The 25,780-nt window shown below is 35.3% G+C and overlaps 9 protein-coding genes across 9 annotated transcripts; 3 read left to right on the top strand and 6 right to left on the bottom strand.

Moving 5' to 3' along the window:
- Positions 1–31: 31 nt before the first annotated feature.
- EV154DRAFT_565989 (BCS1 N terminal-domain-containing protein) lies at positions 32–1,424 on the bottom strand (the record flags this gene model as incomplete). Its single annotated transcript, XM_051605929.1, has 2 exons — positions 32–541; positions 606–1,424. 2 exons carry the CDS (start codon positions 1,422–1,424, stop codon positions 32–34), a joined length of 1,329 nt encoding a protein of 442 aa, XP_051455282.1.
- A 4,544-nt stretch (positions 1,425–5,968) lies between these two features.
- On the bottom strand, positions 5,969–6,272 carry EV154DRAFT_394144 (uncharacterized protein; the record flags this gene model as incomplete). The annotated part of the gene is made up of 2 exons (XM_051595156.1): positions 5,969–6,116; positions 6,169–6,272. Coding segments are annotated over 2 exons (252 nt in total), but the record flags the coding sequence as incomplete, so codon positions are not given.
- A 4,150-nt stretch (positions 6,273–10,422) lies between these two features.
- EV154DRAFT_516416 (26S protease regulatory subunit 6B) lies at positions 10,423–11,930 on the bottom strand. Its single transcript, XM_051602390.1, has 3 exons — positions 11,841–11,930; positions 10,746–11,778; positions 10,423–10,675 (listed from the first exon to the last, which is right to left on the bottom strand). The coding sequence occupies exons 1-3, from the start codon at positions 11,871–11,873 to the stop codon at positions 10,506–10,508; spliced, it is 1,236 nt and encodes a 411-aa protein (XP_051455280.1). The 5' UTR covers positions 11,874–11,930; the 3' UTR covers positions 10,423–10,505.
- Positions 11,931–12,113: 183 nt separating this feature from the next.
- Positions 12,114–13,765, bottom strand: EV154DRAFT_516411 (uncharacterized protein). The gene is made up of 3 exons (XM_051602389.1): positions 12,999–13,765; positions 12,898–12,945; positions 12,114–12,824 (listed from the first exon to the last, which is right to left on the bottom strand). Exons 1-3 carry the CDS (start codon positions 13,501–13,503, stop codon positions 12,346–12,348), a joined length of 1,032 nt encoding a protein of 343 aa, XP_051455279.1. The 5' UTR covers positions 13,504–13,765; the 3' UTR covers positions 12,114–12,345.
- Positions 13,652–15,242, top strand: EV154DRAFT_604493 (40S ribosomal protein S18; the record flags this gene model as incomplete). Its single annotated transcript, XM_051607402.1, has 2 exons — positions 13,652–13,711; positions 14,781–15,242. The coding sequence occupies 2 exons, from the start codon at positions 13,652–13,654 to the stop codon at positions 15,240–15,242; spliced, it is 522 nt and encodes a 173-aa protein (XP_051455278.1).
- A 61-nt stretch (positions 15,243–15,303) lies between these two features.
- On the bottom strand, positions 15,304–18,867 carry EV154DRAFT_295524 (Nup133 N terminal like-domain-containing protein). The gene is made up of 8 exons (XM_051594826.1): positions 18,701–18,867; positions 18,541–18,642; positions 18,385–18,481; positions 18,037–18,322; positions 16,762–17,984; positions 15,876–16,701; positions 15,662–15,801; positions 15,304–15,608 (listed from the first exon to the last, which is right to left on the bottom strand). The coding sequence occupies exons 1-8, from the start codon at positions 18,813–18,815 to the stop codon at positions 15,449–15,451; spliced, it is 2,949 nt and encodes a 982-aa protein (XP_051455277.1). The 5' UTR covers positions 18,816–18,867; the 3' UTR covers positions 15,304–15,448.
- Positions 18,868–21,354: 2,487 nt separating this feature from the next.
- On the top strand, positions 21,355–21,984 carry EV154DRAFT_516404 (60S acidic ribosomal protein P1). The gene is made up of 4 exons (XM_051602388.1): positions 21,355–21,374; positions 21,494–21,560; positions 21,631–21,865; positions 21,935–21,984. Exons 2-4 carry the CDS (start codon positions 21,495–21,497, stop codon positions 21,946–21,948), a joined length of 315 nt encoding a protein of 104 aa, XP_051455276.1. The 5' UTR covers positions 21,355–21,374; position 21,494; the 3' UTR covers positions 21,949–21,984.
- Positions 21,938–22,540, bottom strand: EV154DRAFT_516403 (uncharacterized protein). Its single transcript, XM_051602387.1, has 2 exons — positions 22,228–22,540; positions 21,938–22,143 (listed from the first exon to the last, which is right to left on the bottom strand). The coding sequence occupies exons 1-2, from the start codon at positions 22,450–22,452 to the stop codon at positions 22,102–22,104; spliced, it is 267 nt and encodes an 88-aa protein (XP_051455275.1). The 5' UTR covers positions 22,453–22,540; the 3' UTR covers positions 21,938–22,101.
- Positions 22,541–22,669: 129 nt separating this feature from the next.
- EV154DRAFT_604489 (WD40-repeat-containing domain protein) lies at positions 22,670–25,776 on the top strand. The gene is made up of 4 exons (XM_051607401.1): positions 22,670–22,873; positions 22,930–23,012; positions 23,070–25,356; positions 25,417–25,776. Exons 1-4 carry the CDS (start codon positions 22,721–22,723, stop codon positions 25,702–25,704), a joined length of 2,811 nt encoding a protein of 936 aa, XP_051455274.1. The 5' UTR covers positions 22,670–22,720; the 3' UTR covers positions 25,705–25,776.
- Positions 25,777–25,780: the final 4 nt, after the last annotated feature.

The raw sequence follows: 25,780 nt of genomic DNA, 5'->3' as shown, positions 1-25,780 counted from the left end.
AAAATTATTTATTTATTTTTATTTTTTAGTGCTACAATTGATTCCACAAAGATTCAGCCTGATCAATGGCTTCATTTGGTCTATCTTTGTAGTATACAAAATGACCTTGCAAACTAGCGGTACTGATCTCCTTACCGCTTATCTTTTTAACAAACTCATCAGCCAGCTTTTCATCATCATAAAATCTAAGGAACATATTTCTGATTTGGTGATCTGTTGCATTACCAAGATACTCCTTTAGATCAACACGACCTGGTCTAATTAATGCTGGATCTAACTGCTCTACATGGTTTGTTGTCAAGAAAATAATTCTTTCTTCCGCTGACGCTACACCATCCAAGGAATTCAAAAGACCGCTGAATGTAATCATGGATTGATAACCTTGGTTATCCGACTGACTTCTCTTTGTAAAAGCTGCGTCGATATCCTCTAAAAGCATAATACTACGCTCAGGTACATTACTTAACAAGTGGTTTAATCTGTCATCTGTGAGTCCACGTTCGGATAAGTTGAGAATGCAAATATTATATTCAAGTTCACCCTAAATCATAAACATTATTACATTTATGTCCTTCATATTTGACATTTTTATTCCCGTTACTTACTGCTAAAGCTTGGATAAAACTACTCTTTCCTGACCCAGGTGGTCCATATAAAAGATATCCTCGTCTATAAGGAATACCTCGTTCATTATACCATTTTCCATTTCCAATAAATGCCTTGACATCATTCACAATCCTTTCTGTAATACCGTTATCCAAAATGACTGAATCAAGCATACGTCTTTTTCTAGGCATACCAAAGGGTCTCCATTCAGGACCATATGATGTGTAAAGCACTGTCTTTCCTTCTTGTTTTTTAAGAGCCATTTCCTGGGCTTCATGCAACAAATCCTTAAATACGTTTCTATCTCTACTCAGTGTTGTAATCGTAATTGTTTCCCAGGGCGATCCAGTTGTTAAATCCATCATTTTACCATCTCTTTGACGCTCTACTTGCATCCAGATATTCTTCCACTTAAAATAATGTGTACCTGGTCCAGGCACAAGTCCAAACTTGGTGCTGACACTACCATTGTCATGTTGTTTAAAGCTCGTCTCGACCGCCAGGTGGTTTACTTGACGTTTCGGTGCATGATGAGACATCCATTGTAAAAACCACAGGTATGATTTATCTTTGGAAGGAATCTCTAATGTGACCAGCATTTTTCTTCTCAATACACTGGCTCCTACTGTTGTTCCTTTTTTAAATACTGAAAGTGCGGCACCGACAGCTATTAACCCAAACCCAGCAGAGAATAAGGGGTTGCCGGTAAAGTTGCTCATGAATCCCTTGTTTTCTGGGGTAATCCCATCGCTGCCCGTAATAGAGGTTGTATCGGTTGCTGGTGGGGATTGTTGTGTTAAAGCTTCCAGTAATGCCATTATGTATTGTTGTATGTAAAAGGCAACTTGACAGAAAGTTTAAAATTTAGGCAAGGGACGCCCCAATTATTTTGAAGCAGTCACTTTTCCAAACTGTTATTTCCTTATTAAGCTTTGCTTTTTCTACATGATCTGTAAGTACATTACTGAGTGCTCCTCTAGCAATGAGTGAATTGTCTGATGTAATATTCTGTCATGTCGTAGCTGAGAAAATTGAGTTTCCTACTAATTCAAAAAGATCTTCCTACTGTCAAATTGATTCTTCAACTCATAATTATAAGGTTTTATGATGATCTGTCTGAGCTTTGCAGATTTAAAAAAAGATCATCTATTACCATGACTTTGAGAGTGAAACTATCTCACGAAATTAAAGGCTTACTCGCAATAAAAGTAGGGTAGAGACTTTTTTTAAGACTGAACTCCTTCTTACCGTCAACTCTCTCATCAATAAAAAGTATCCTTTAAACGGATGGTTGGTCGTCAGCTTACAATTTCTAACCAAGGATCCGCTTCCTATAACAAAGCGCTTACCATCGATTAAATGGCTACGTCGTCCCTAGTTTCATGCTATGCTTTTGATTATCTTGAGGATAATGACTAAAGGTCTTCCATCGTAAAAAGTCTTTGAGGCTGCGTAAAAAGATTCTCGTTTGCTCTTTTTTCGGGAGTATTTGACTTTATACAAAAATCATCTGAAAACTCACTAACCAATCATACCGTCTCCCTCATCTGCGCAGGCTGTAGCCTATAAACTATTTTTATAAAATAATTTCAAAAATTATAACCAAAGCCTTATGGCATATCATGGACTAAATATATTGCAGATTTAAGGTTATTCAATTGCCGTTGTAATGGCCTGATTTTGGAGTGATACAAAATCAACCGTCAACTTTATTCCAACGCACATTTCATATTCTTCACTATTAATGATTTTATTTCTATTATTTCTTTTACTTAATGAACCAGAATCTGTACTTTTTCTAAAATTTATTTATTACCTTATAGTATGGTGCTCACTTCTTTTGCCAGTTGGAAGAAGAAATAAAATTTCTTCTCGAAAAAACTTTGTGAAATAAAAAAATATGATTGGCTGATAATTTTACACCGCAAAATACGATTTATTGAAAATACGGCAATTAAATACTTTTGTTGTATGCTATGACTATTTTTAAGAACTATTCGATGGCGTATAACACATCCAAGCCAAGTTTAAGCCTTTGATTTTTAGCATAATCGTACTGTTAAGATCCCTGTACAAGCTGCAAAAAGTGATCGGTATGAATTTCCTAAAAAGTAAATACTAAGATGCGCGCGGATAAAAGAAACTTTAACCTTAAAAGGTTGGTCATAAATTTATCAGCAATATAGATTCATCCAAGTTTTTTCGAAAAATGCGTTCATTTGACCCCGCGATATGCTGACATTCAAAAAAAAAAACTGAGCCGACAACTTGGCTCAATAAACATATCTTTTTAAACATGTCCATTGCTATGATGTTTTAATTAAATACATTCTAGCTCACTGTGTGTCTTTACAGTGTTCTAATTACCTGTTTTATCTAATTTACAAACTACTACTTGGGAGCACGTATCTTACCCATGAATTACTCTTAAACCCAGTTAAAATATCAACTTCTGTTCTATTCTGTGTAACCTGAGCTCCAATGGCTACTTTACTATCACATTTGATAAAGCCGCTTTGACCAAGCTGTATAGCAACTATTCTTAATTTTTTTTATGTACTCTTTTTTAAACATGTTTAATGATCTTGTTATTAGTGCGCTGACACATACTGATCTAGTATTTGCTTTATTTATATACGCCAAGAAAAAAAAAAATAGGTCCAATTCGGCCCCACCCGTTCGGATTGAACACCGGTCATTTGTATAGTATTTTGTTATACTTGGTTTTTAAAATCAATCTTATAGCTCTGGAAAGATGATGTGTTTACAAAGTGTCTAACGATAACAATGAAAAAATCAAAAAAAACACATTTAATCATATCGCCCTGGATTTTATTACCTTTTCATTCTTTTATTTTCCAATAATACTATTGGGGTTTTGCTTATGGTTTAAGACATATGTGCTATTAATAAAAAGGGGGCATCTTCTGTAAAGTTATCCATGATAATGTTACTGCCCATAGATGGATGGATTTATAAGCCACATTGAGCTTGAACTAAATTTTGGTGGATTTAAATCGGGAATTGCCTTTCTTTTATAAAAACATGTTCCGAAATGTTATATAAAAGGTATAAAAAGGGCCTAGAAAAATCGATGTCAAAATGTAGTTATAAGTCTTTCGGTTTTTGGTTGTAAAAAATAAAATGTACTTAAAAAATGATTAGAGACTAAGATTAAAAATAGATCAGAATAAGAACATCTTTGGATGTAGTAAATAAGGATTTATGATTTTGCACGACCTCAGAAAAATGTGCTCAAATATGATGAAAATAGTTTTACTGTAAGAATATATGTGATCCGATACCCGACAACCTGTTTTAATCCTCCAGTCTTGATCGAAATGTTGTACTAAATCTTAGAAATAGCTTGTTTCAACTGTGGAAAATTGGGCAGTCTACTATTAAGTCTTTTTCTCAAAAAAAAAAAAAAAAAAAAAAAAAAAAAAAAAACCTTGACCCGGAACTCATATTTGTGGAATAGCATATTGTATGTATTTTTTTGGGGTAAAATTTTTCCGATTACTTTATTGATGGTTCGATGGAATATTATTATTCTTATAATGGGATTACGCGTAGCCTTTTTAGTAAGTAGATTATTCCGCATGTTCATTTTCGATATTTTACATCTATGGAAAGTAGTTTTTCCGTTACAAATAAAATGTGGCCCTCACATTGTTGCACAACCATATTTCATATACAGTTTCTAAATTAGCTATCCTTCATAAAATCGGGGACTCTTATCAAAAAGAGAAGGAAAAGAATAATTGTATTGATAAATTAATGCATTCAGGGATTCATTGAACCATGTTCATGCTTATATAATTATAGGATGGGACAACAAGAAGCTGATTTAGTCCAAAAATGCTTCTTTGGTACATGGGACAAAATTTATTTTTTGTGTCAAATATACTTGTGTGAAACCAGTTGTCAGTTTCAGGGTATTTTTTAAGAATGTCTATAAACATTTTCTCATAGTAAACGTATTGAAATGCAAACTGTTGCAAATTTTGTCTGTAAAACAAAGAGCATGCCATCATGCTATGTATATAAAATAGAAACTCATAGCTTTTACCAATCTGTTGTTTGGTTTGTATTTCTCGGGTAGGTAGTACATTAGACATGTCGAATAGTTGTATTAGTGCTACGCCATATATCGTGTATTTGTTTTTGTTTAAAAAAAAAAAAAGTGGTAAGAGTAGACTCTGTCAAATAGGGTTTCATTGAATAATAATAGATAGTCTAAATTGTATATGAGCTCATAATGACAAAGGCCCATTCATATTAGAGTACACCATAAATACAATATAGCTGAAATAATAGATTTGGATACAATTTTTGGAGCCTTTATTTATATGTGATGACCAATATAGTATTTTTGGCAATAACTTTAAAGAAAAAAAAAATCGGCATGCTAGCAATCTCGAGTATATCTCGGAGCCTTATTTACTAAATGCACGCGTTAATTATTTGTGCGGCCATCATCAGCATTTTGGTGCCAGGTCTTTTTTTATATTTCTCTTATGTTATCAATTACCGATATTTAAAAGATTATAATGTTCATATCAGCTTTTTTTCTCTCTTTTTTTTTGTAATTGTTTAACATCCCTTTTATTTCAAGCCGTTATTCCCCGCTCGTAATTGTATTTTTGTATTTTTTTTTATAATTTGAAAATCAATAGAATAAACCTAATCATTGTTTATGATGCTAATTCCTAAAATGTACCAAACTAGATTACTTTTGGATTCCAAGCAATCGGACAGTACAAATATTGATGTAACCGTTTTACCTATTTTTATTATGCTTTTTTTTTTTTAAAAAAAAAAAGGGGGGGTGATGTTTGATAATAAAGGTTAGAACATCGTAACACTTTTTAGTAAATATCAGAAAATATTAGAAATATATGCTACTCGTCTCTTGCTCCAATAACCTTGTATTTTCTCTCATGTTTATTGTTTTCAATTTTTTTAATTTTTTTTTTCATTTTTTTTTCATTTTTTTTTTCATTTTTTTTTAAAAGCTAAATTCACCAAATGTAGTTAAAACTGATGAAGGGACATCATTGTCAGTTCCCGAAAGGTGAATGTCGTGCACGATTGTTTTTTCTTCATTATTGTATGTATCAACAGCGCTTGATTGCTCGGTCCAGCTGTATGGTAATCTGTAGTACAAAGGAGATTCAACTTGAGTTCTAGTCATTTCTTGAAAACTTTCTTTCTCAACAGGAATAGATTCTCTTAAATTGTTTGTCTCAATCATGGGTGTTTGAAGAAAATAATGTTGACTGTGTGCTTCATCTAAGCCAGGTATAGTGTGACCAGACAATTTACTTTCTATATTTTGATTTATAGATGTCGATCCATCATCGCTGGGCTTTTTCTTTATTAATTGTCGAACACAGCGAAGTCTTTCCTGAGATGTAATTTTGTTGCAATTTAAGGATTGTTTTTGATGAACCTTGAAATGCCTTCTTAAATTAGAAACTACCGAGAACTTTCGACCGCAATTAGGGCTGTGATACAACGTGTTAAAATAACTCATTTTAATTATTTTTATAAAACTACCTTAGACACTGAAATGGCTTTTCAAGACTATGTGTATATGAATGTGTTTCTAGAGCGCTTGGGCGATTGAACTGCTTTGTGCATTGACTGCAAGGGTATACTTTTTTGATTTTAGTATAATTTAAACCCGCCTTGAGATCTCCTTCGTTGTCTGGTTCTGGAGAAGTGGGGATATAACTATTTTTTGAGTTTGACGTTGTTGAGGTGGTACTTTTTGCGTTACCAGCGTTATTTTTAGATTGGGTATAGTTGTAAGGTATGTTACGATCCGTTGGTGACGGCAGACAATATGGGGTTAAATTGTCGGATGTCATTATGGAAAGAAAAGATAGAGGAAAAAGCTGTAGTAAAAAAAAATAAGCGGTTTTATACACAATTTTTTATAGTAACACGGAAAATCATTTGACGAGCTTCGTAAAAAAAAAAATAGCATGTAATGGCGTTGCTCCATAAAGTAGCAGAAGCATAATGAAAGACAATGAAATAAAATATTAGACTAAGGAGTATTGAACATACATAGATACAGAAAATATTGTAAAAGCGATTGAATGTTACAATTAAAGGAGGTTGTTGTGGTTGACTGTTTGCGGTATTTAACATACACTGTTTTTTATTTTTAGAAAAAAAAAAAAAAAAAAAAAAAAAGAAAAAAAAAGAAAAAAAAAAAGAAAGAAAAAGAAAGAAAAAATAACTCCATGGTGACCTTACTTCTATTGCTCCAGATTAAAATAGTTCTACAGAATAACTTCACATATTTGTGCTGCTTTTTTTTTTATTACTTTCTTCTCGTACTTTTTCTATTTATCAAATTCTTTCGATTGTGCTCGTGTGACAATTCTTTTTCTACAAATTGGGGACCTGGAATTAAAAAAAAAAAAATTGGCGAGACGCTCCATGGTAATAATGTAACAACGGGCGATATACAATACCATGCCAACAATACCAATGCCTAAAGCTTATGAATTGATGCGTTATTCCCACCAAATGAGGTCTATGTACGATAAACTTGTATGTAAACCAGTGGTAGTCAATAGCTGTTTACACTATGGCGATTAATCTGCTGAAAGTATTTGGCCAACCTTGATCATCACACAAAATAGAATTAGCGACTTCAAATATATATTTAGTAACATTGACATCGCTTTTTCAAAGTGACTAACAAGGTTTGGCACAATTGGGGGTACCATTGATAATAACTCCATTTGGAAATGCCAGACTTTTTTTTTCTTTGTTTATCATTTGTCATAAATATCGCCACAAAATGTTAAACTAAATTATTCCTATTATTCAAGAATTTATGTTTAACCACACTTCATTGCGAGGTCTCTGGAAATCATAATAGTCACAAATAAAGTAAAAGATTAGCTTCCTGGATGTAAGCGAGAATATTTCAATAGATTGAGGTTTATACTGTCCCATAAATAATTCCTCGTAAATAACATGATCTACTTAACACATTAATAGGAATTAGGCTTGACATTTTTATCAACCCTTAAACAAAAATGCAAAAGTAGACTCCCAAACAAAGTCGTTTCATCTCTTTTTTTAATCTAATAAATATACGAATGGTTGATAAAAAAAGGTAAGTATATATATGTTCTGTACCTATAATGCTAAAGCGATATATAAAAAAATCGAACAAAAAAGGGGCTATTCGATTATTTGACAGAGAAAAGATTTACCTTTACTGTTTATAAAAACTTATAATAATACGATGGGAATTGAGGAAGAGTGAATAATTTGATCGCCAAACTGAGAGATATTTAATAGATACCCATGACTGGTTATGGAAACCCGCCGAGCCTAACTTTTTAAAAAACTTGAAACGTAGCCCGTTTTTTTCGATTACCTTTTTATCCACATTGGCAATTATACTAAGTGGTATGAGCTAAAGATCATGATCACTGGCTTTGGCATATAGCCGCCAAACAACCCTATTTAAGGAATCGTATTGATTATATATGGAATACCTCATATTCGTGTAAATAAGCGCTTGTTGGTTGTTTTGAATGTCGAAAAGTTTGAGGTTATCGTTTCCGGGCGAATGAGTGATACTGGATACTTGGAAGCGTTAGTTTCTTAAGAGCGTCATTGATGTCGTATTTGACGCCTAAATAAATCGAATACAATTACTATTTAATCTGTTTTGAGTTATAATATACTTCATATATTATATCAGGCACAGTAACAGCTCTCATAATCTTCTACCTGGAAATCATACCCTACATTGGACCCCGGTTGGATGATTTACTGCGGTTCCTTCTAGCACCTACGATGAGTAATCAAGTAATCCAATCATCGCACATATTTCTAAATGAATAAATGATTTCTCTGCTAGAAATTCCGGACATACAACCATAGGCTTACATAATTATATTTTAGAAGTTATGTTCTATGTCGTTACTAATTTATATTTCAAATCCAACAATTCCCAGTCTCTGGAAATGTTCTTTAATATAAAAGGACCTCTATTTTTATCATGACAAACTCTCCAACTTATAATAAAGAATTAAAGGGTCTCATTTTTTTACTTGTTTATTTTTATCTTCATATTTTGATCTTGTATACTCAAATTATCCTATTTGAAGCCAAAGGAGGCAGCATTTGATTTAGGTTTTTTTTTTTTTTTTTTTTTTTTTTTTTTTTTTTTTTTTTTTTTTTTTTTTTTTTTTTTTTTTTTTTTTTTTTTTAAAAATTAACTTTTACATTGGACTAAACATCTTTGATTATGTTCTTGTTAAATTTAAAAGCACATTGTCACAGTATCTTGGCAAGTGGAGAAACTTTTAGCGAGATGTAATTTTGGGCAGGTTTTAATTGTCAGCCGTATGAAATATTCCAAGAAATAAACGGTTAAATTATTTGAAACTAAAACTAGATCGCTTTTTATTAAATGGAAAAGGAACTTCTTTTTATATGAAGGGATTTAAATAGATTGTTATCGGGGAAGATCAGATGGATTAGAACTAGACGTTAATGCATTGATCAGCTAATGGTCTTTGTTTCGGTGCTGGGTTGCTATTGAGTATCAAGTAGATCATAGGCTGAATATATAGTGTGTATATATCACCGCACAACGGTGGAGAGTGAAAAGTGTCACCATGGTTTATACAATCAAAAAAATATAATACGAGCGCGTAGTAAATTGCAATCCGAATAATTATCTTAAAGGTACTTTATAAAGAAAACTAAACGATATTACTTTTTGTAATAAATTAAGTTTTTCGTTCCAAATTAGCACAATGGCTTAAAAAATTGTTGGTTTTCTTTTCGTTAACTTCGATTGAGATGGACTTTTTTTCTACCTCAAAAATCTCGATTGTACAGCGATATAAGAGTCAACTAAAATGACTCTCTGAAAGAAGCAGTATTAAAATAGATTTTCTTCCCACGGATATAATATTTTCTGACGTTTTTTTTAAAAAAAACAAAGTGCTCAATTGAGTCCGTTGTCATTAATAGCCTTTTATGGAATAAAAAAGATGTCTTTTATCAGGCACCAACGTCGACTCAATGTAATTTACAACAAACTTTATTTATGCCATTAGTGATCACCACTGTAGGAAAAAACAATTGATGTGTCACCCAAAGAATCTGCTTTTTGTTTACATTTGTGAACAAAAGGATACATCCTTTTCTTCCGAAGTTAAAGTAATGATTATTTTTAGTTGCGTGAGATAGGTCGTTGGTTTCTGTGTATATTCGTATTGGTGATCGTAAAAAATATACTGGTCTATGTAAAAATTGGTACTGTTATATCAAGAATATATTTGTTGTGAGGTAGATTTGATTACCGAGCCAAGCTTACAATAAATAAGATAAAGCAACCACCTATTTATTCTTGTATTTTATATTATTAATAACATGTCTGTTAAAGAATGAGATCTTGAAGTCATAAAAATTTTACCGTTGATCGTTAACCTATGGAGCAAAATAATACATTCTGACAACCACTTAGTATGATTATCTCCAGGACAAGAATTAAGTTTGCCGTGAGTTGCATAAATCAAACAAATTATTAATCACTGTGTGGTGCCAATTCTTTATTTGCGGTATTTCTGAACCACTTCAGGTTATCTTACTGCGAGTGAACGGTGTGTTAAGACTGTGAGTAGCTTGAAGAAAATGCAAGCGCCCCCAAGAAAATTTGACTTCTGTAGGCCTATGCGGTTGCATAAATATTTTACCCTAATTGATTTGCCTACTGTCAAAGTTGTTATTTTTTTTTTTTCAGGATTAATGAGCGAGACAGTGTTTTTGTACAAGTCAATGGTATTTTTTTAATTTTTTTATTTAATTTTTTTATTGTCTTAATTTTCATTCGCTTTTTTTCCCTTTTACTTGTAGAATTCGAAGTTGGAGTCTTCTTTCTTGACATTAGCCTTGTAACCCTTCTCCAAATCTTTACTCAAAATGACGTAACGGTTCTTTCTAACGGCATGCATACCAGCTTCTTGACAGATCGCGGCGATTTCAGCACCAGACAACTTGTCAGGTCGTGAAACAACTGGTAACAAAATATAAACTTAGTATCACAGTACACATATTGATCTACTACACATATCCTTAACACTTACAATCTTCTAAATCGACTTCTTCAGATAAATTCATCTTTGATGTAATTGTTTGGAAAATTAGACGCTTTTGACGACGATCAGGTGTAGGGAATTCGATCTTTCTATCAAGACGTCCAGGACGTAACAAGGCAGGATCTAAGGTATCAGCACGATTTGTAGCCATAATGACCTTTACGTTCGAAGATTGATCGAAACCATCCATTTGATTGAGCAATTCAAGTAAAATACGTTGCACTTCTCTATCAGCACCAGTTTGGGCATCAAAACGTTTTGTGGCAATAGCATCAATTTCATCAATAAAGACAATCGATGGAGAGTTTTCACGAGCTAATCTAAACACATCACGCACCATACGAGGACCTTCACCAAGGTATTTTTGTACGAATTCTGAGCCAACCACACGAATAAAACTAGCAGTTGTATGATGTGCAACAGCTTTAACAAGCATAGTCTTACCCGTACCTGGTGGACCATATAAAAGAACACCTCTGGGAGGATCAATACCGATTTGACGATAAAGATCGAAATGAGTAAGGGGTAATTCTACAGCTTCGCGAATTTCTTGTTTCTGAATATCCAAACCACCAACATCAGCGTATGCAACATCAGGTCTTTCATCAGAACCCAAGAGAGAGATACTGCTATCAGCCTCTGGGGGTAAAACATCAACAAGAGCGTTGGAGTGACGATGTAAAGCAACGGAAGAACTAGGCTTCAATAATTCACGGTCGATTGTACTAAGAATACGGACGACGTAATTTGAGCCAGTGGTAGAGCCTACGATACCAGTGTGTTGATCAATAGGTTCAAGAAATTGTCCAAGAACCAAAGGTACAGACTTGATACGTTTAACTTCCTCTTGTGCTCTTACAAGCTCTCTCTTTAAATTCTTTTGCTCATCTTTAATATATTCCTCTTGGAGTTCAATGAATTCTAAATCTCGTTGAAGTTTCTTCAATTTAACATACAAATCTCCTTCCGATAAATCTTCAAGTTGACCGACTTTGGAAAGAATAGCAGTGGAATCTTTAACCTACCATAAAGGGTAACTATTGTTAGCAGCTCGTGCATCCAGTGTCTCTCAACTATACATACCTCTGGTTTAGAGTGGATCCCAATCTCTTCCATATTATATTAAATGTCTTTTATATTAAACTGTAGTTTTTGAGGAAAAGAAGAAAATCCTGACAAGGTAAACGCGTTTCTTGAAATATTAGAGTAGAAAAAATTGTGCGTAATCGCTTTGGAGCAACGTCATCATATAAACTGGAGCGGTATAATTGGTCAGCATTAAGCGGTGTTTAAACTTGCTGCTTTACGTGTGTATCACTTTGCAATTCATGGTTTTCCTTTTCACAAAAACATTCATGGTTTCCAAGCTTCAAACCAATACATATATCTCCAGATTGATATACTATATTTATTTGTAAAAAGATTAATACCCCCATTCTCTTGACACAAAGTCACTGATAAATCTACTCTACTTATATGCTACACAGTACAGACAATGGACAAAACACGTATCTAAAACTAGCAAAGTCCACTACCATGCATCCGCACTTATTATTTTACTTACAATTACACTGATTTAAAAGAATAATTACACTTTATTCAAGCTATGATAATGCTTAATCCTTGAAACTGTGTTTTTATGGGCTGCATGCAATAATTGCAGTGCCAACCAATTTTTTTTGCAACGCTCAATCTTAAGGCCATACTTTCTTCGTAATTTCTTCTCTAAAATATTTGCGTACCGAATTTTAACCTTCTTTTTGATCATAGTCCAACTTGGTGGTTTAAAGTCGACAGATGCTTCAGTATCTTCCTTTCTAAGCTGTGTGATCATCTTAAAATTTATTTTTCTGGCCATTATCTCTGTTTTAAAAAGTGCCTCTTGCACCTCGGGATCATCGGTACGCACTTCTCTATTCAATCTGTCGGCTAAGACAATTGCTATAGCTGCTTTCTGTCTTAATACCATGTCTTTTTGTCTCACTTTGTCCATATGACTCATTATAGAGGGGATTTCATCAATGTCTTTTTCTATCGCCGGTGACATGTCCCTATATTTCAATTCGCCTATTTTAAATTAGAAGTGTGATTACAAGATTAAGCCTATTTTAGACTTTAAACTGGATCTTGACACCCGTACCTGTGAGGAATGAAAGATAGTTATCCCCGTCAAAACTATCACTATCGCCTAAATTAATGTCAGTCGAAACTCCCATTTTAATTGATTTTGTAGTACAATACTCTGATCATGCACATGTTTTGAAGAGATTTCCTCCACGTCAACGTAGCCATCCGTATCTTCTTTAACAACTGTCACGATATTTGCTAAAGTTACAGTGTGAACGTCGTCTATTTTTTCTGGTGTCGAGGGCTTGTTGTGCATAGCGATCTGAATCGAATTGCTATGTGAGATCCAACGCAGCATTTCTTTTTGTAAATCAGTGAGTCCGGTTGGTGAATCAGAATTGGCATGCTCTCTTGAATCAACGTTCCAGATCCAGCTCAACATTTCTGATTGCAATTCTGTTAAAGTGCCAGACCTGTCAACCTCTGGGATAAAAAGTTTATGTGTTCTAGACGCCTGTAATAGATCACAGACATCCTGCATATTTTTATCTTCTTTGAAATCTGACATGGTCATGATCTTTAAAAATAAAAGGCCAAGAGGAACACAGAAGCAAAATTTCTCAACCATTAATAGCTGACTTTTTTTCTGGTGTTGAACTATAAACCGAGAAATCAGCATTCCTAATAAATTGTTTAATCCATGTGTCGTTTGGATTTGATAAATACCTATCGTATCCTTTCTCTTTTTTAGATTAACTGTCAGTTTTGTCTCTATAACTTTTTCTAGTCAAGTCGCATCGTAACCTAGCTCGTATCAATTGAACAAAATGATGGCAGGACTTGCACAAAAATTGGTCAGTATCTGGGAAGGCGAACCCAGAAATAAGGTTTTTGTTTCATCTTCGATCATTTGTGATCCTGCTTGATTACAAATATGGTCACGGTGATACAGAAGAGTTCGCTACATATTAAATTTTTTGATCGCGACTACAGAATTTTATAACAAGATTATGATAGCAAAATGCACTATAATTGTAATCGTTACAAAGGATCATCTGCGGATGAAGGTAAGAAAAATTTGTTATGAACATTTTAAATTGTATCTAAAACTAGATACCCAGACTTTACGGAAACGTCGACTGGGGAATAAAGCAGGGAACTAGAACGTATCTCAAACAATGAAAAAAAAAAAAAAAGATGCAACCAGTTGATTTAATAAACTCTTAATATCTTGTTACATTTCTTGAAAATATACTACAACCATTCAAGCACTTTAAAGCAGGCTGTATGGTTCGGTAACACTAAAGCTGTAAAAGAACACAAATTCTAGTAAATGACAAGAAAAAAACTACAAGTTTATGATACGACGGAATAATACATTGTGTACACACTTACTCAAGCTAGTACAAGATGTTATGTCAAAACCACCCTTCATCAAAGCACAGTCACGGAGTAATGGAGGCGCCCATAGTGGTTCGGGCTACAAATCATTGCCTCGCCACAGACACCAGAAATCGGAGTTGTGAATTAATTAAATCATATTGTCGTCCAAGGAGAGCAATCGATAGGATCCTCCTTTTCCGTCAAAATGGTATGCCTACAAATCACTATAGAAAATGGGATACGATAAGAAAGACATGCATATAGTCGAAAAGAAGATGAGCGATAAAGAGATGGATATAATTTACAGAATCGATCAGTGAATAAATTGAATGGATGGATCATATTTGATGGATGGATGTAGGGAGGGTAAAAAAAAAATCCATCATATCAAAAAAAAAAAAAAAAAAGAATGCTGTTACATTTTCAACTATAAGGGCAGCATTGGAAAGCTGTTACTGAACGCAACCGCTTACACATTGGAAAGCTCATCTCTTGAAACTATGCACGCTTGAATTTCTTATGGTTCCTTAAAAAACTTTGCTCCAGATGAACTAAAATTTGTTTATTCCATAGTCTCTTGTTGTTCCCGAAAGGAATCATTTCCAACACATTATCCGTCTTCTTAACACTAACGTTGACGGTCGTGTCAAGATTCAAATTGCCTTGACCTCTGTCAAGGGTGTTGGTCGTCGTTTCTCCAACATTGCCTGTAAGAAGGCCGATATTGATCTCAACAAGAGAGCTGGTGAGCTTTCTTCTGAAGAATTGGAACGTATCGTTACCATTCTCCAAAACCCTGCTCAATACAAGATCCCCAACTGGTTCCTTAACAGACAAAAGGATATTGTCGATGGCAAGTCTTCTCAAGTCATTTCCAACGTTCTTGACACCAAGTACCGTGATGATCTCGAACGTTTGAAGAAGATCCGTGCTCATCGTGGTCTCCGTCATTACTGGGGTGTCCGTGTTCGTGGTCAACACACCAAGACTACCGGTCGTCGTGGACGTGTCGTCGGTGTCTCCAAGAAGAAATAAAGTAAGTTTGACTATATATTATCACTTTCTCAGGTTTATTAAACATATTTCTTTGCGTTTGTTTAGTTTAACCTTGGAATCATTAAGCATAATAAAATTCTCTTGTTTTTTATCCTTAGATCAAAATATCTTTATACTTTTTCTTTTTCTTATTTGTTTATTTTAAAAAGTGCGTTGTTGAGGGTTTAAGATGAGGAAATATATATTTATTGAGAGGCTGTCACGGATTGACGGTTTGCGTTTTCCAAGTTTTGCTTGATAGCTTCGGTTAACTGGTACATTTCATATTGTTTTGCGGGCGATGTAACAGAGCTAGCGGAAACAGATGCTTGTAAAAGATTCTTGATGCGTGTAGGGATGTCCTTACTATACAAATCAACAAGTTAGACGGGTATGTTACACATATAAATATAACTTACGCTGCTCTAGCCAATTCAAAATATGTACGGGCTGCCTCTTCGTATCTTTCATTACTGTTATAGAAACTTGCGAGTAGACTGTTTCTTTCGAAATCAAAAGGAGGACTGATTAAGAACTCTTCGAGGTAAGGCAATGGTTGCTATTCAAAATAAAGAAACAATAAGGGATTAAATGGAAATGAACACGGACTACATATGTAAATGTACTTGTTACCTTGATTAACTCTTCCCCCATTTTGTTCTGTATAAACTTTTCAAAAACATAGTATGCAAATGCTTGATCGATACAAGAAGAAAATGCGCTCTTGAAGACTTGATTTCTAGATTCACTTTCGGATAAAACGGAAGCTGAAGTCTTTGTCACGATCTTGTAAAGCAAATCGAAAACGATATCATAGAAAGGTTGTTTGTTGGCAAATGTTTTGGCTGCAGGGTGATTGAGAGAGCAGCCTGCTTTCACGTAGGCATTGGTCGTGTTGTGAGGATCACGAGCTGATGAACAAGCTAAAGCTAATTCAATCCCATAGACAGGATACCCTTGTTGTGCAAAATCTTGGGCAATCTCGGCAGCTTTATCGGCGGGAATATGGAGTGCAATTTTCTTCAACATGTTTAATGATTCAGTCAACATGGCCCTGGCTTGAGATGCATTAGTAGCAGAACGTGCACTAAAGATCTGTTGAGCTGCCTTGTGTAAGAAAACATTGCTGGCGCTACAGAAGGAACCACAATGTTCGGTCAACACATCAATCACATGGCCCGTGGTCTGATATTTGTTAGAGGTATAATCAACCAATGCGTATGATAGATCACTGGCAACTTTACGACCATCTTTACTCGTCAGTAAATCCTTCAACGTCATAGTCATTAAACGTTTCTGTGCTTCTGGCTTGATACTCTTTACAATACTGGAAAGGTCGGTATTGATAATGTACTGAATAAATGAAAGACCTTCAGTCATGTGCTTGATCAATTCATTTAAATTATTTAAAGACTCTTGTTCTTCCGCATTAGATGATCTTAAAAAGTAGTTGGATTTCCTAATTCAAATCTCATTTAGTATCGCTTTTAAATAAATGAATAAATAAATTAATACTTACTCTTGCATCAAATTGCTTAATTTTCTCATGACAGTTAAGGTACGTTGTAATTGAGCTGGTGCAAGAATACTTGAATAAATGGCACTTGCATCATTGGAAGAAGCCTTGACAAATGGTTTAGACCAAATAGGGTTAATCACACGATAGACGAATAAAGCAAGGCCGTCATGTCTACTGCTGAATTGAGGATTGATGGCAGAAGGAGCTGAGCCCATATTTTCCAGAAGCACAGTGATACTTTTGGAAATATCATTTGTGACAGAACCGACTGAAGTAAGACCATTTTTCATGATGGAGGAAGTTGAGCAGAGAATACCCAAGCAAAGAGAGATACTATTGACATATCCAAAGTATTGGAAGAAGCTCTCGAAATTACGAAGACGAGCAGCGGTATCTTGATTGGCATTGCAAATCAATTTATAAAGCATATCGATGGGTCTTTGCTTTACAAGCACGGCCATGCCATATGTTGTTAAAACCAGGAACGTACGACCTGGTGTTTCGAAAGGTGCGGTCAATTCATTAATCTGATAAGCTGTGTTTGCGGTTTCAACTATAGAAATAATCTTTCCAGGAACATCCAAAAAGTTGTTGAATTCGGTATAAGATGGGATACTGTTGATAATGTTGTTAGGGTTGGCGATGGCAGCCAAATCAGGACTGTAAGTGACAATTCTATCCTCTGTTCTCTTTTCATTTTGGTTCTTGACACCAATCAAGAGGCCATCTTTGTAATAAGTATGGGCAAAGACATCGGTAGGTGCGACATCGGAATTTGGGGGTCTAACGTGTGAGAGTTGGAGAGTGTTGGGAGGTCCATTATTTAACAAGTGTTGACTACCTTCATATTGAGTAAAATATAATCTAGACCCGTTTGAAGTGATGGCTACTAATTGATAGTCCTTTGATTCTGAAGGGGAAGTGGGATTAAGTGAGACGATTTTGAAGACTTTCGAAGCAACATATGGAGAATTAGGAACACTCGAATTAGCAAGCTTTGCAGCATCTTTGCATTGTAAAACAGTATTGAATGATGTTCCATCTTCGCCCAAATAAGTGACAGTGATATTGGAGTTTTGTGTGAGTTGATATAATACATTGCCGCATTCATTGATGGCAAGTTGAATGACGGGATCTTTGGTGGTTGGAATGATGAATGACAAGGGGCTGCTAGTTGTATGCAATTTCTTTGAACACTTTCCTGTAAACCATGTTTCGTCACTCTAGAATTAAGTATTAGTATCACCTAGAGAACAAAAACTATATCTCTCTTACTCTATAATCTAATTCCCAAACATTTCCATCATTTCCCAGCATGAATACACGTCCTTTGTTGGTACCCACAATGACCTTCATATTCACACCTGAGGCAGTTGTGTTCAAATCAGTTTGGAATACTTTAAGGCCAGTGGTAGGATTATAACTAGCTGCGATGATCTTAACTTGTCGAATAGTTGAAATAATGAGTAATTGGTTGATTTCGGCAGCAAACACTCCAGCTTTAGGTTTAACAAATGCTGCGCCTACAATTTCATCCTCTTCTTCGTGCACAATCATTTTTCTACAAAGTTTGTTTATTTTATTGTCAGCTATCTTATTTAGTGGACCCACAGGTTAAGTTACCTTTCAGTATAGTCCCATAAATAAAGACAGTTCTTGATAGTGAAATAAGCCTTGTTGATAAATGGTGCAATTCCAGCAGCATTGGCACTCGGGTTGACTATGTATAAATTAAGTAAATCATGTGTAATTTTAAGAGGGAAGAAAGGCAGAACCTACAAGTTTGAAGTGCTTCAAGACCTTCCTCAGGTAAAATGATAGATTCTTTCAAGATAACAGGTTGAACAGCTTCATGCTTTGTTTCATTATAGACGAATTCGGCTATGATAATTATTTAGATTCCCTTGATGTTTTATACTTGTCCTATTTTAAAAAATACCTCTAAAAGTTTTTCGAAGGTCAGGGAAATTGGCGTCTAAAGTACCTCTAGTTTCAATAACAGAAGTAGCTTTATTCACGGCAGTTATTGTGTTTTCTGGACTAGAGTTTTCCATGATCTAATGTGTAAATAATAAAAAACAACAACAGAAAAACGCGCTATTATTTCCACGAATTTAAGAAAAAAAAAAAAAAAAAAAGGAAGGGTGCGTTTCGGAGACTGGATAACCTCTAAAAACAGTCACAGAAGCATACAAGTGTATTGTGCAGAAGATGGTAAATAGGAATTTTTGGGCTGATGCATTATCTAGAAACCAATTCAATAGCTGATAAAACTTGCATTTACGCATAGATATTGTCGAACTTAGTTTTATTTAATGTATTATACTTGTCGCCTTTTATTTTCGGTCAACTATTTTGAAAATGGCCATTAATGAATTTGTTAACGAGATAAACTACCTTCACGTCTGGCTTAAATACTCTCTGGATTAGGTTTTACATTGAAGACATGACATGAAAGTTTGGAAGACCATTTTTAAGTGCCTACAGAAGTCATATTGTGTGATAAAATGTATTTTAATCTTCGAAAATAACCAAATGTCACGTAAGGTTAATGTTCTAAGAATTAGAAACGTAAACCTACCTTACTTTTGATCGTTTTTACTTTGTTGACTATCCCTGTTAAAAGTTATATTCATTATAGTTAAAATCAACGTTGATCTCAATAATTTAGATTCTGATATCACAAAGTCAAGAGAACTGATCGTCACCAACCTATTCAATTTGCTTTACATATTACTTGTATATTTCTCAAAAACTACATGTATAGTTATCTTTTACAAATAATATTTAAAACGAATTCTTACAATGACAATCATAAAATAAAACCAAAGACTACAGTGAGCGACAAATGCATATATATCAATATTAAAAAAAAGAAGGACTGAAAGAAAACTACAACTAAGTTAATCATGTAGGCGGCTCAAATAAAACCTTTGTTGCTGACCTTCATATGCGGACTCATTTGTGGTGGAAGGTGGGAGACAGCAACTGCAGATCCGAGCAACAATGGTTATGGTAGATTTAGTTCCTCCAAATTTGTTTTTTATTATCTCCATCACTGTACGGTGATCTGTAATTATCTTGCTTCATGTTCATAATTTTTTTTGCGGTGGTTCTCTCAGATAGTAAGAATCAACAGATTGAAAGATCTTTCTAGTATCTATAGGCAGTGGAGTACTGAAAACTGTAGCGTGATTTTACTTTTTTTTTTGCTGCGTACGTACAATCCATGATTTACTATTTTAAAATCAACGGCTAGGTATTCAACACAAGTAAGTTGAGCATGATATGGCTTTATGTTGGTTTATGCCCGTTTTTCACGTACGGATCTCCATTTAACAAAAGTATTTTAGTTATTCGCACTAATTTAACAAAATCGAAGATACACTCAGTTTGTTGATACGTGTGCAGCATACTCTCTTTATTTTCGAACAATACTTGTCTCTCGACATAGAAAGCAACAATATTGAATGAGTCTATTTCCAACTGGCTACTAAAAAAACTTTTAAAGCTCAAACTATCTTTTTGCATTAGTATGAGTAATACTTAGTTTTTAGCGAATAATTTTAAGAAACACTTATATCAGCTACTAAGAATTTATTGATGTTGTTGTTCAATCCTTTTTGGGTGTTGCCGATACTTATGTTCCTGAACCACTAAGCAAGTACTTGTATGAATAAGGATACATTCATACAGAAAAACAAAAAAATGATCTACTTCGATGGTCATGAACGTGAGGATCATGCTTTTAACTTTTTATTAATGACTCCAGATAAACGCCATCTACGCTCTTGCAATGATGAGTGCCTCGAAGCCGTTATATTATTATTTTAGCAATAGGCAATTGTAACTTCTTTCGCAGTTAAATCTCTTCCTTCTTGGCATCACCTGGCAATTGCTTGTTTTTGAAGCGGGGATCTTCTGAAAGCTGGTCCACTGTTTGGAATGGATCTCTTCTGATAACACGACTTAGAGGTTGAGATACGTAATCATTCATACTGATTGGTCTTTAAAAACTATTTCTTCTCAAAGAAATACCAGTTTGAGCGCCAAGACGCTTCATGCTAAATATGGTCCCTATGGCTACTTGAACCGAACCCAAGTTACTGTAAGTAGTAAATGACCCCTACTTTCAAAAGATAAATTTTGCTTTCAGTTCCCCCAGAATTTGCAAGTCTTTTAGAAGTATTTATGTAAACATTGGTCATTGTTAATTTGTATAAATTGATTTATTGAAGATGAACTGTTTAAATGTATCACTCCTTTTAGACACCGACTGAAGGCATAACCTTAATGCAGGTACGCAGTCAGTGTCAAACCTCTTTACCTAAAAGCTAGTTTTTATCCATAAAGTCATCCAAGCGTGCTACACTTTCATCCCACATCTTTAGAATTAAAAAATGTTCTGAGATAATTTCAACATTTTTATGTTAGCCATCAAAAATTGTTTTGACGCATAAAAACTGTCAGTCAAAAAAAAAAAAAAAAAAAAGTTGTCGGACTTAATGTGGGGAGAAAGTGTGACTTGTCTCTTGTAGGGGGCGAACCCTCATCAAATAGACGAAATCAAGCAGCTATCGATTGAACCCTCCTCTATTACATCTATTTTGCGCGTACGTACATGATATCCCATAATGCATCCATCCCCATCCATCCCAACAGAAGCGACCAATATGATTTTTAACATGATTTGAATTTTTTTTTTGATTTTTTTTTGTCGCCAATTCATTAGTATGTCTGCTGAACTCGCTGTCGTCTACGCTGCTCTCATCCTCGAGGATGACAATGTCGAAATCACCGTAAGTTGATGTGTTGAAGGGAAGAATAAGAAAGAATTTAAAATGCTAAATAAGCTGTTATAATTCGTAGGCTGACAAGCTCCAAACCCTTGTTGCCGCTGCCGGTATTGAAGTTGAACCTATCTGGTTCTCCCTCTACGCCAAGGCCCTTGCCGGTCAAGACCTTAAGGCCCTTCTCATGAACGTTGGTGCTCCCGGTTCCGGTCCCGCTGCCTCTTCTGGTGCTGCCGCTGCCTCTTCCGATGCTCCCGCTGAAGAAGAGAAGGTTGAGGAGAAGGAAGAGTCTGATGACGATATGGGTTTCGGTAAGTTTTTTTTTATGAATCAACAAAATTGTAAGTGACAATGTGTCTAACCCCATTTATTTATGACAGGTCTTTTCGATTAAATCTCTCCAATCGTTCACTTATTTTAAAAAAAATAAAATAAAAACTACCACTCCCCACCTTTTTTCGCCTAGGACATGTCTCCTTGCGCAAAATTCAAAAAAAAAGATACAATTGTTCATTTTATTAGCAGTGTTGAAGAATTTATGCATAAATTAAAGCTGTCCAGCTCTACGAAGTGTACGCCTATTTTCCATCTAAAAAAATGTTTCAGCGTCACGAAAAAAAAAAAGAGAGAGTTGTTTCAGTGTGTGTTCATTAAAGGGAAAACTGTAGCTTACCCATTGCTTTTTACACTCCTTGTATTGCATAAAATAATAATCGCACTGTCTTTTGTCATAATTATTCTCGTCAAGACACTTCATACTTTCTTTTTCCTCCACAGCACAGGGATTCATGTATTTGGTTGTTTCCTTGGACTTGAACTTTTTATTGAAATCTTTGGGTGTGGAAGGCTCATCGAATTCAGGCTTGGGTGCTGGTGGTGGAGGTTTAGTAAGAGGCATCTGTTTGTAATTAAAAGGGGGGGAGAGAATGTGTGTAGTCAGGCCAGGCTATACACCCCCCCTTACTATCTCACACTGAGTTGAAAACTCCCACAACAAATAAGGGGAGGCCGTGTGCGCGTGCGCGGGATAAAACAAGCCACCAAAGTTTTTTGAGGGTCACACTTTAAATTTGACAAGCTTTTTTTTTCTTTTTTTTACAAAGACCCTTTTTTTTCTTCTTCTTCTATACCGTAGAAAAGAGAGAGCGAGAGTAAAGAAAAGAAAAATGGTTAAAGCATATCTTCGTTATGAAGCCCAAGCTACTTTTGGTATCATTGCCTCAAGTACTGCAAACATTGTATATGATCCTACTGGAAAAATCGCCATTGCACCTGCACTCGAAGAAGTCATTCTCTGGGATCTCAAGAAGGGTGTCGAGGTAACTATATTTTCGTCAATTTCGAAACAGCGAGCCTAACAAACAGTAAAAATTAGGTCGGCAAATGGAGAGAATCAGGCAATAAGTCCGAAGTTACTTGTATTGCAGCCAGTCCCAACAAGAAGGATTATGCTGTCGGGTAAAGCTTCTTGTGTATATCTTAAAAAGAAATCAATATTGACATGCTTATTATTAGTTATGGAGACGGTACGATTCGTATTTGGAACATTAAATCATCCACCTCAACTGTCACTTTAAGTGGTCATCGTGCTGCAGTCACTGCATTAGCATATGATTCAGACGGTACACGACTTGCATCTGGATCCAAAGACACCGACCTTATTATTTGGGATATTATCTCTGAATCCGGTTTATATAGATTGAAGGGCCACAAAGATCAAATTACTTGTTTGGCCTTTTTAAACACCAAGCAGATGGAAGAGAACGATGTGGGTGTTTCAACAGAAGGTTATGTTTTATCTTCTTCCAAGGATACCTTGATCAAATTATGGGATTTATCAGCTCAATACTGTCGTGAGACCCTTGTTGGACATCGTAGTGAAGTTTGGTCTTTTGCTGTTTCAAAAGATCAGAAAATTATCATTTCCGGTGGTGCTGAAGCACAATTAAAAGCTTGGAAGATTGATTGGAAAATATTGGGTCTTTCTCTCGAAGCCCTTGGTGAAAAGGAAAAGACAAGCGATGATAATATGCAAGTGGATATCACTACACCTGCCACTTTACAGAGAGCCATCAATGTCTATGGACAAATTCCTCGTCAATCACGCGATCGTATTGTCACCATCAAATTCCACCCCTCTGGTAAATATTTAGGTGTACAAGCCAGTGATAAATCAGTCGAACTTTTCAAGATGCGTGATCATGAACAAATTCGTAAAAAGATTCAACGTAGAAAGAAGAGAGCAAGAGAGAAGGGAAAGGCCGAGACCGATATCAGTGATGAAATTGAAGCTGAAGATGAATTTGTCACTGAAGCTTTAGTACGTACACCCGCTAAAGTGCGTAGTTTTGATTTTGCTCCTGTCGTCGATGTCGAAAAGGCTGGTCAGATTCAAATCGTTACTTCCTTGAGTAACAACACAATTGAAGCTTTCACTATTCCAATCACAGCCGAAAAGAAGACAGAAGAATCCCATGAACCATCACGTCTCTATTCTATCGATGGTCCCGGCCATCGATCCGATATCCGTAGTTTAGCTTTGAGTTCCGATGATGAATTATTAGCTTCTGCGTCAAGTAATTTATTGAAGATTTGGAACATGAAGACACGATCCTGTATTCGTTCCATTGAGTGTGGATTTGCTCTTTGTAGTGCATTTTTACCGGGTAATAAGCATATTATCGTTGGTACCAAGACAGGTGAATTAGAACTTTATGATGTGGGCTCCTCATCTCTTGTTGAATCTGTGAAAGCCCATGATGGTGCTATCTACTCCCTTCAAGTGCGTCCTGATAAACGTGGTTTCTGTACCGGTAGTGCTGATAAAGATGTCAAGTTTTGGGATTTCGATATGGTGCAGGATAAGAATAGCCCTGCTAAAAGATTGACATTTATTCATATGAGAACTCTCAAGATGTCTGATGAAGTGCTTTGTGTTCGATACAGTCCCGATCAAAACTTACTGGCTGTCTCTCTTTTGGATTCGACTGTCAAGGTCTTTTATCACGATACACTGAAATTTTTCCTCTCTCTTTATGGTCACAAGTTACCCGTTTTATCCATGGATATCTCTTCCGATAATATGTTGATTGCCACCTGTTCTGCTGATAAAAACGTCAAACTCTGGGGTCTTGATTTTGGTGATTGTCATAAATCTCTCTTTGCACATCAAGAAAGTGTCATGGCAGTTCAATTTGTTTGGGGTACACATTATTTCTTTACTGTCAGTAAGGATAAGACTGTGAAATACTGGGATGGTGATAAATTTGAAAATATCATGAAGTTGGAAGGTCATCATGGAGAAGTTTGGGCTCTTGCTGTTTCCAAGCATGGTTCTTTTGTGGTGACAGGTTCTCACGATAGATCCATGCGTGTGTGGGAGAAGACTGACGAGCAATTATTTTTGGAAGAAGAGCGCGAAAAAGAACTTGAAGAGTTATACGAACATACATTAGTGAGTCAAATGGAAAAGACAAATGTTGACGATGGTGAAGTGGATGCTGCTGGTAAACAAACAATGGACACATTAAAGGCCGGTGAACGTCTTATTGAAGCTATGGATATTGGTGATGAGGAAAAGAATGGTTGGGCAGCCTATGAAAATGCAAAGGAGCGTGGTTTACCTGGTCAACCTCCTCAACGTCATCCTATTTTAATGGCAATGGGTGATATTGAACCTGATAGATATGTTTTGGATGTTCTCAAGAAGATCAAGGCTAACGATATTGAGGAAGCCTTGATGATTTTACCCTTCTCAAAGGTTATGTCACTGTTTTCTTACATTGAGAGCTGGGCTAAGAAGGTAAATAGTTGTAAACAAAGAGTAGGATATCAAGATATCTAACATTATATGTATACATAGAACTGGAATATTATTTTGGTGTCTCGTGTTCTTTTCTCTGTTGTGAAAACTCATCATAATCAAATTGTCGCCAATCGTATGATGCGCCCTATGCTTGATTCTATTCGATTCCACCTTCGTGCTCAATTACAACGTCAAAAAGATATTATGGGTTATAACAGAGCAGCATTGACATACCTTCAACGTGATTGGAAAGCAAGGAATACTTCGGATTTCCTTGACGACAGCGCGGACAGTAAACCCACCGACGACGAAAAGAAACGTAAATTTGTTCAATTAGCCTCTTAGATTATTTTTATTATAACCCGTAATAAATTCTGTATACACACACACACACTCAAACACACAAACACACACATTCAGC

The sequence above is a fragment of the Mucor mucedo genome (genome assembly GCF_025094135.1).
Source record: "Mucor mucedo strain NRRL 3635 chromosome Unknown EV154scaffold_79, whole genome shotgun sequence".
Lineage (NCBI taxonomy): Eukaryota > Fungi > Mucoromycota > Mucoromycetes > Mucorales > Mucoraceae > Mucor > Mucor mucedo.
The sequence above is the reverse complement of the archived record's forward strand: the minus strand, read 5'-3'. Positions and strand labels throughout refer to the sequence as shown.

Bases quoted from the DNA above. Each gene is read 5' to 3' on its own strand.
- EV154DRAFT_516416 (XM_051602390.1), bottom strand. From the start codon at position 11,873: ATGGAAGAGATTGGGATCCACTCTAAACCAGAG. The intron at 11,779-11,840 runs GTATGTATAGTT...CCTTTATGGTAG, and splicing joins GGATCCACTCTAAACCAGAG to GTTAAAGATTCCACTGCTAT. The intron at 10,676-10,745 runs GTAAGTGTTAAG...TTTTGTTACCAG, and splicing joins AGAAGTCGATTTAGAAGATT to TTGTTTCACGACCTGACAAG.
- EV154DRAFT_516411 (XM_051602389.1), bottom strand. From the start codon at position 13,503: ATGCTGATTTCTCGGTTTATAGTTCAACACCAGAAAAAAAGTCAGCTA. The intron at 12,946-12,998 runs GTATTGTACTAC...ACATTAATTTAG, and splicing joins AAAACATGTGCATGATCAGA to GCGATAGTGATAGTTTTGAC. The intron at 12,825-12,897 runs GTACGGGTGTCA...AATTTAAAATAG, and splicing joins CTATCTTTCATTCCTCACAG to GCGAATTGAAATATAGGGAC.
- EV154DRAFT_295524 (XM_051594826.1), bottom strand. From the start codon at position 18,815: ATGGAAAACTCTAGTCCAGAAAACACAATAACTGCCGTGAATAAAGCT. The intron at 17,985-18,036 runs GTAAGAGAGATA...ACTTAATTCTAG, and splicing joins TTTGGGAATTAGATTATAGA to AGTGACGAAACATGGTTTAC. The intron at 16,702-16,761 runs GTAAGTATTAAT...GATTTGAATTAG, and splicing joins TTAAGCAATTTGATGCAAGA to GAAATCCAACTACTTTTTAA.
- EV154DRAFT_516404 (XM_051602388.1), top strand. From the start codon at position 21,495: ATGTCTGCTGAACTCGCTGTCGTCTACGCTGCTCTCATCCTCGAGGAT. The intron at 21,561-21,630 runs GTAAGTTGATGT...TATAATTCGTAG, and splicing joins ATGACAATGTCGAAATCACC to GCTGACAAGCTCCAAACCCT.
- EV154DRAFT_516403 (XM_051602387.1), bottom strand. From the start codon at position 22,452: ATGCCTCTTACTAAACCTCCACCACCAGCACCCAAGCCTGAATTCGAT. The intron at 22,144-22,227 runs GTAAGCTACAGT...ACATTTTTTTAG, and splicing joins AGGAGTGTAAAAAGCAATGG to ATGGAAAATAGGCGTACACT.
- EV154DRAFT_604489 (XM_051607401.1), top strand. From the start codon at position 22,721: ATGGTTAAAGCATATCTTCGTTATGAAGCCCAAGCTACTTTTGGTATC. The intron at 23,013-23,069 runs GTAAAGCTTCTT...GCTTATTATTAG, and splicing joins AAGAAGGATTATGCTGTCGG to TTATGGAGACGGTACGATTC. The intron at 25,357-25,416 runs GTAAATAGTTGT...ATGTATACATAG, and splicing joins TTGAGAGCTGGGCTAAGAAG to AACTGGAATATTATTTTGGT.